General features: G+C 50.6%; 1 protein-coding gene and 3 non-coding genes across 4 annotated transcripts; all 4 read right to left on the bottom strand.

The window, feature by feature from the left end:
* Positions 1-695: 695 nt before the first annotated feature.
* Positions 696-810, bottom strand: LOC117244817. Its single transcript, XR_004498612.1, has one exon. It is a non-coding gene; the product is annotated as a U5 spliceosomal RNA (small nuclear RNA).
* A 427-nt stretch (positions 811-1237) lies between these two features.
* Positions 1238-1351, bottom strand: LOC117244835. The gene has a single exon (XR_004498630.1). It is a non-coding gene; the product is annotated as a U5 spliceosomal RNA (small nuclear RNA).
* Positions 1352-1430: 79 nt separating this feature from the next.
* Positions 1431-5676, bottom strand: ARMH1 (armadillo like helical domain containing 1). Its single transcript, XM_033516463.1, is given in 8 exon segments — positions 1431-1615; positions 2693-2777; positions 3001-3014; positions 3239-3566; positions 4327-4609; positions 4945-5001; positions 5003-5124; positions 5641-5676. Coding segments are annotated over 8 exon segments (1110 nt in total).
* On the bottom strand, positions 2220-2334 carry LOC117244828. Its single transcript, XR_004498623.1, has one exon. It is a non-coding gene; the product is annotated as a U5 spliceosomal RNA (small nuclear RNA).
* Positions 5677-8140: the final 2464 nt, after the last annotated feature.

The raw sequence follows: 8140 nt of genomic DNA, 5'->3' as shown, positions 1-8140 counted from the left end.
GTCCTTGCCTACTGAAAGAATGCCATTTCTCCAAGGCTCTTTTTATGGTCCTGTAAATTGTGCTCCAGTTTCTTACTTCAATGGCTTTTGTGGCAGCTGCTAATTAAACATACTCTCTCAGCCAAAATGTGTCTGTGTATGTGGACCACTAGGAAGGAAAGAATGATGCTTTGCTAACTTCTGAGACGTTAGAGGTGGAGTTATGCTGCTAGCATGAAAGGATGGATGTAGTGTATACTGGGTCTATGTATAATGATCTGTGCACATGCATGTGCCACTGTGCTCAGGCAACCTGGGCTACTGTGGCCTGCACTGCTGAGCTGGGACAGGAAACACCCAGCACTGGAACTGTTCACCATCCTCACCCAGCAGCCCTCAGCCCATCTCTGGAGGCCTGCAGGGTAGCATTAGTGCTAGAGGCAGCCCCTGCCGGGACCCGGGCAGCCTTCGCTGCTGCACCCCTCACTGCCTCAGGGGACAGCCCCCTGCACCTCCCCTACCTGTGAAGGTGACGGCTGAGCCCTGCAGGTGATGACGGACCCTGAGAGAAAGACCCTGCTTGTCGCTCTGGAAGGTCACCCGGGGGCAAAGGTAGCGCACTCTAACATACAACAAGGTATAACAACCCATTGGAAACCCTGTCGGCCTTAATCAATTGCAGGATTTGTAAGCTCTATTTTTAACCAAGAAAATGTAGCTCCACCGAAATGGAGCCTCAAAAAATTTCTCGACACTCGTGCCTGTTCCTCTCCACGGAAATCTTTAGTAAAAGGCGAAAGATTTATACGATCTGAAGAGAAACCAGAGTATAACGGCCCTTTTCCTCGCCGACATACCCACCGACTGCTCTGCCCCCCAGCAGTGAGGGTGACGCTCGCCCCCGCGCCGCTCCCGGCCCCGCACCCCCGGCTGGTCCCGGCCCCGGGGGCCGCACACCTCACACCGCCGCCGGGCACCCCCCAGGCCCGGGCGGGGCAGCGGCCGCAGCGCCGGACACCGGAGGGGCCGCGGAGCACCCTGGGTATGCAAATCAGGCCGGCTACGGGGCGCCGCTAATGAGGAGGTGGAGCCGGCGGCGCGGAGGGGCGGGGCCGCTTGGTTTTGCGGACAGCGGTGGCACAGCGTGTCCATTTCCATTCCCACGGTCCGGACGGGCCGGGGATTGCCTTTTCCCCATGGTCGCAATTCATTAACAACAACCCTCAGCATTTGCTCTTTCTTTAACCAGACATGGTTAGCTCCACCGTAATGGAGCCACAAAAATTCTCTTAAGACTCGTATTAGTTCCTCTCCACGGAAATCTTTAGTAAAAGGGGAAAGATTTATACGATCTGAAGAGAAACCAGAGTATGACCCTGCTTGGCCCCGCACATATGCCCATTCCCTGCTGCTGCCCCAACAGCACGGCGACGCGCACGCAATTCCTTTTCCTACTCCCCATTCCTTCGGCGCCTCACACGGCCCGGCACCAGCCGGTACCACAGCCCGGCTGGCCCGACCCCGGCCCACACCGGCCCGGAGCGGCGGCGCTCGGCGGGGCCGGCCGGCGCTGCCCGCACCGTGCCGATCACAGCAAGCGGAGGAGCCGTGACCAAGCCCGGTGTTTCCTGCCCTCCTGCCGGGGCGGGGGGAGCGGAGCGGGGCAGCTGGGGACAGAAGCGAGCGGGAGTGGACAAGGACCCCGCGGCGTTCGGGTCTGGTCGCATCGTCACCACAGACAGCACGGCGCAGGGGTAAAAAGTCGGCTCCGAGAAAAGACCACCAGACGCCGCCGCCACGGACCGGAGTGGGAGGGCTTGCGGTAGGGGCCCCACGCATGGTGCTGAGCTCCGGGAGGGCTCCAACACCGCCTCTATCCCCCTGGGCGGGGCTGGAGTGGCCGGGACTGCCGAGCAGGTCTCCGGCTGGCGCTTCTCCCGGAGCCCGAACCACCGGCACGCAGCTGCTCCGCTGCACCGCCAGGGCCGGGAGGAAGGGTTGCCCGAGCCCCGCCTCCTCATGGCGCATTTTGTGACCAGACAAGGGCAGTGAGGCGGCTGTCCCGGCGGGGGCTGTGCGGCTGCGCCCCCCGATGCAGGGCCAGCCCTGCCGGGAGCCAGACCTAAGCAGGATACGCTTCCAACTCCAAAGCAGCGCATGCGTACCGCAGCTCTTACAGTACTGCGGGTTAAACGCGCTTTGCAAGCAGTTTGAGTCTATTTTTGAACCAAACAAGGGATAGCTCCACCGAAGTGGAGCCTCAAAAAATTTCTCGACACTCGTGCCTGTTCCTCTCCACGGAAATCTTTAGTAAAAGGCGAAAGATTTATACGATCTGAAGAGAAACCAGAGTATACAGGTGGGTGGATCTCGGCAGCTACCGATCCAGGGCTGTCCCTCCTAAGGATACAGCGACGCGGTTTGCCCCCCGTGTTCGCCCCTCTGCTGCCCCGTCCCGTTGCCCCGGCAGCGGCCAGAGCCCGGCCGTGCTCGGAACCAGCGGCCCGGGGAGCGGCGGCCCGAACTCTGCCGTGTACCGGCGGCACCGCCGCGCGGTGCACCCTGGGTATGCAAATTAGTCTGAGCGCTCCTAAGGCGCCCACGCCCTCCCGGCTCCGTATCGGTCGCAGCCAGGCAGGATCGGGGCCTCGGGAGCGCTCGACCGGGACTCCTGTGCCTGCCCTTCGCCCCCGGCTGGGTTGACAGATCCTACTTTTGTACTGGACCTCCAGGTGTACTGAGCACAGCACACACAGCATGGGCTCCATGAGCACACAGGGCACGTGTCCCATCATATCCTGGGGAAAAGGGCAGAGGGGTAGTGTCAGGAAAATTAAAACACAAACACCAGAAGTTTATGTCCAAAAAGGAGACAGAGGAGTCTTTTTACTTTATTCAAATAAAGGGAGAGGCCATGGGGTATTCCCCTGGGGTCTCTCAGATTTTTGGAGGGCGCAGCCTCCTTTTTATCCTAATTCTCGGCCGCTTGTCCCTTCTCTCTTTCCCTATAGGTCGAGGTACTTGAGAGGTACAGACTTCCCGGAATGCCTGATACCTGGGGTACCTTACCCCCCACCAATGCATAATCCTTTCTTAATTCTTAACTCTTGTGGAATTCATGGTGCTCTTTCAGCGCCTCTTTCATCTTCCAGTGGAATCTATCTTATTGTTTCTGTTGTCTCTCAGTGATAATTGCATTTTATCAGCAGACCCACTGCTTGTTTGTAAAGACAAACCCATCATTCCTCTCAGTAGGGACAGCTGTCACACAGTTTTCCAGGCTGTTCCCTTCCAGGCAGTAGGGCTACCCGGTGCAGCCACAATGCCAAGGAGACAGGCCCAGCTCCTGCCTGAGCAGGGATGGACACAGGTGGTAACACTGCCCATTGCCCCCAGCAAGGCCCACTCCTCACGTGCATGACCCCGAGTGTCTGCAGAGCCCCGTGCTGGAGCACGGCTTCGAGGCCTTGGGAATCTTGGCTCTGGTACTTGGGATTGCTGTGGCCCAAAGAGTCCAGCAGAACCTCTGTGTATTTTTGACCTTTTGCTTAGTTGGAGGCATTTAAGAACTTGGTCAGGGCTTTCACCTTTGTGCAGAGAAAGAGATGCCAACTTGTGTGCCTGGATCAGCCTGGATCAGCCACCTCAGCTGTTCCACTGTCACTCTCAGAGGATCCAGTGCCACGTCCCACTTGAAGTGTGGCTCTAACAGCCAGGACAAAGTTTCTCTGTCCTTGTCAGGAGCCACAACTAGAAAACCAGTTAGCTAAATTCTGAGCTGGAGTAAGTGGCCAAGGAAGGTCCTTCTGCAGGCATTTACAGAAAGAGAGTGTGGCACTGGCATACCAACAGAGTTGCTACAGATCCCACTACTGAGTCTGCTAAGGAAGCTGTGGCAGCATGTATCACCCCTTAGCCTCTAAGAATGTCCTCTGAACTACAGAACTAACATGCTTTGGCTTCCCCTACCCAGGAGGAAAAACAGGAAAAAAACGTTGTAATGCTTTTAAAAGATACAAGCTACAAAGCTCTCCCAGCCCAGAGAGAAACTCTGGGAAAGTTTGCAGTGGGTGAATGCTGCAGGTGAGGATGGAAACTGTTTTGTGGTTTTAACAGGAGGAATTGCAAACAACAAGGCAGCAATATCATGCCAAAATGACTTTGAAGAAAGTGAGCTTGTTAAAAAATGAGAGGGGATGAAATGCAACTGCTCAACAATAGCTGAGACTCTGAACTCCTTCCAGCCAGAGCAGCACTGCTGGATCTGCCATCAGCAGGCAGAGGGAAGGGAATGGCTCAGTGCAGCAAGCAGCCCCAGGGGCTAGAGGTCGGGGAGAACACCCTCGCCTGAATCAGGACAAAGTGCAAATGGACGTGCTGTGTACCACAGCTTTCACAAATGAGCTCCTCATACTCCCCACCAGTGTCTCCAGTGAGCAACAGCAGCGTTAAAGACTCTCTTTTGTCCTCTTCTTTCAGGTGGTTCAACTCCAGTATTTGCAGAGGAATCAAGACACCTCTGATCTCCAGAAATTCAGTAAGGTATCTGTGGCTGCAAGGCTGCAAGAATAAGGGGAACAAGGATTTGCCTTGGAGCCCATCTTCCTCTGCCAGCATGCCATGTCCTGGGAGCCATCACCTCCCACCTCACTGCAGTGGGTAGAGGTCTGAACTGGATCCTGTCTCTGCAGAAGAGCATGGACCATTCTCTTACAGGCAGGCAGAGGCAGCACACTCATCCAAATGTAAGAAAAACCACTAATTCTAGATTCCTGAGAGAGGGGTTACATGGCTTTCCCTTCAGTTCCATCTTTCGGTAGCCAGGTTGTTTTTAAAACCTGCAGAATGTGGCTGGATGTGGGTGTCTCTGTACAAAAGCTTATTCTTTAAACAAATTTAAAATAGAGAACTTGCCCATCCTTTCCATCTCACTACTACACATCACCTCCGCCTATCTAAGGAAACAGATCCTTCATCCTGAGCCACACTCTTAGGTGAGCCAGAAACAAGCTGGCTCCCTGGGAACTCCAGCTCCAGCTCTGGTTCTGCCTTGCCTTTAATGAAGCTGTTCAGGATGCAACTTGGAGCAACTTTGTGGACACTATCCTGTTCCTGCAAGAAAACCATGGTTTTCTTGGCTTCCAGCTAATGGTTTCCTGCTTTGACAGATGTAATGATGTCTTTTGCCTAGAGAAAAATGAGAGAGTTTAAAAAGGTCTATGAAGAAAGACTGTACTAATGAATTACCACTAGAATCACATTTAAAATCTCTGGGAAATAATATTAAAGCACTTAGTAACCATTTAATCTCCTTTTCTCTTATACTCATTTAATATATATGAAAACTGGCAAAAGGAGAGTTCCTGATGCATCTGAAGCTGCACAATGAATCTGTGACAGACTTGAGATTATTTTCCTGGGCAGGTGGTTTAACCACAGGAGCTCTCTTCTCTGCTCTGCTAATAAAGTCATTTTGATGTTACCCATTACCCCAGCCCTGTTTCTCACTAGCCTCATGATATGAACACTGCCTCTCATATCTGACCTGCCAGGGAATAAATAGAGTGAAATGAGAGCAGAAATAGGTATGGATTTATGGGGAGTGACAGGGTCAAGGGGGCTATAAATGCCTGTTAGCACAGCAGCACAGCCCTCACTCACGTGCTGGAATGACAGCGATTTGGACTGGGCCCACATCTACCCCAGGAACATGTGTCTGGCCTTGGCAGTGGGAAAGTGCTTTAGCACCCTTTAGCATGACAGATATTTGCGCTATTTTTTCTCTGCCTAATTTTCCTGGCATGTTTTTAAGAAGTCTAAGATAAGCTAAAATGATAGGAGTTATAAGCAAGAAGACAGAAGCTCCAGAAACATCCCTTTTCTGCAATTCCTTCTATTTCTTCACATAGGTGTTAAATGAAGAAATCTACATTTTTTTTCCAAGTGTCTTTGTCACACTTTTGGCTTAGTATGATATTCCCTAGTGCAGCTTAACAAATGTGAAGGTGCACTTAGTAAGGGAGATGGAATGTCAAGGACTAAGGTCTCCATTTGTGTGGCAATCCCAGAGCCGTGCACGCCTTAGGCTGGAGGACACTGACCAGTCTCAAGGAGTCTCACAGTTAAACACCAGGATCTGTGCCCACACACAGATTCAAAAAGAGGGATAAGGTCACAAACAGTGGCGTTAACACAGGTGCCTTGTCCTCCACCAAGCTGTATCAACATGCCTAAGGATAAGAAAGGAATTCACACTTTGTCTAATGCACTTCTTGGACTTCCTACCTAACAAAAGCATTGTTTTAGGTTTTATTTAAGTGTGGTTTATTATATTATATATTATAGAAAAAGAGTTAAAATGACATAAAATCTTTGTGTTTCCGAATAAGAAGTTTCTTTTTGATGTAATACGAATCATCAAGATTAACAATTTCCTATCTACAAAGTTGTTAAGCCCTTTCTCCTAGTATCTGGAGCAAAATTTCAAATCAGTTCCAAAATATCCCCAAGATACCTGCTCAAAAGTAACTTTCTACTCCTATTATCTGAACCAGACTGAAAACAATGACTAAGACATGAGCATGTATCTCAGTGCCTAAAAACAAACAAAGTCTTCAAAAAGCTAGCTAAGAAACAGTGCTCGAGAATTAAGATGAGATGAAATTTCATTTGGGAATTAACGGTCTGTGTTCTGTAAGGCATCTGTGTCCTTGGCAGGGCGTTTTCAGGACCTCCTTTGCAGGGAAGCAGGTTTAAAATAAATCCATTTTCCCAAAATACTTGTGATTGAAAATGTTATTAGCCATAACAAATGTTAGTGCTGACAGGAGAATGGCCTGTTAGGGGCCTCTGCTGAAACAGTCAAGTGAAAGTCATATTTCACATTATTGCAAGCATTTTCCTGTGATTTACAGAATATTTGTGAAACATTACTTACAAGGCATATGATTGATACTGAGAGAACAGCTTGTGTGTAGGGGGAATCTGTATTTCACAGAGACTGTTTGCATGAAATTTACAGTCCCATAAAGTGCTCCTCTGTCCTCAACAGAGATCTAGTTAAAAGAACTTTACAGTCTGAAACATCCCAAAATTGATTCTAAATTAACGTTTCCATATTTATGTTTAAGATGCTGCTGGTGTAATGCTCTCCCATTTTTATTATAAAGCTGCAGTAACTGTCCCCCACCCCCCCACTACTCAGAAATACCAGCACCATCCTCTGGATGTGAGGATTTTAGTGATACAAAGGGCTTGCCTATGAATCTATGGTGAAAGAAAAAAAAAAGAAAAAAAAAGAAAAAAAAAAAGTTTGAAACAATAATGACATGACTTCAGAGAATACAGTAGTGTCTGTCTCTGGCTGCTGTAATAACAGCAGTTGCTGACATAGGAGTCTTTAAGCCAACATTGCAAAGTACCCTGAAAATATACATTAATGTTTTTATTGTGACCATTTTACATACGGGGAACATACAGACACAGGGAAGTTAAATGACTTGCCTGAATCATTTGTCAGTGCTAGCTAGCATCAGCATGTAACTCCTGGCCATTGGCTTCAGACTCTGCTGTCAACAGTGCTGGGCTGCCACCCAGTCCACTGGACCTCATAATCAAAACAAGGCTAGGTCAGGGCAAGACTTTATTCCTGCCAAGAAAAAACCAGTGATTTAGGAACTGGCTCTGGCAATTCAGCAGTTCTTTATATCCAGAGTCCTGCTAAATCATCAGACTGAGATCAAAAGGCGGACTGGTGGTGCTTCAGCCTCAGACCGAGTGTGAGGTGTCAAGGAATGATAGCCTTGGACTCATGGGAGGACAGCGTGGCACTGATTTGGTGTTACCTTTGCATCTTGCAACATCAAGGTGGTGCTCAGCCTTAGGCAGAACATAGGGCTTGTTTCTCGGGCAGGTTTCATCCTTTCCTGGCACACCTCAATTCCTCCCACGCACTGAGCACCTTCCTCAGTGTACCCCAACATCCCCAGCCCCTCAACCCACAGTCCCACCGGCCCCTCTCTCACCCACATGTCCTGCCCCCCAGCCGCACTGCTGAGCCAGCCACAGCCCCAAACCCACCCCTGCACTGCCTCAGCCCCAGCCAGGCCCTGCACTGCCCCCGCCTCCATCCCAGCCCCCGCCCCGTCTGATCCACCGCAAC

The sequence above is a fragment of the Parus major genome, chromosome 8 (assembly GCF_001522545.3).
Source record: "Parus major isolate Abel chromosome 8, Parus_major1.1, whole genome shotgun sequence".
NCBI classification, from domain to species: Eukaryota; Metazoa; Chordata; class Aves; order Passeriformes; family Paridae; genus Parus; species Parus major.
Note: the sequence above shows the minus strand (reverse complement) of the source record. Positions and strands in the feature narration are given on the sequence as shown.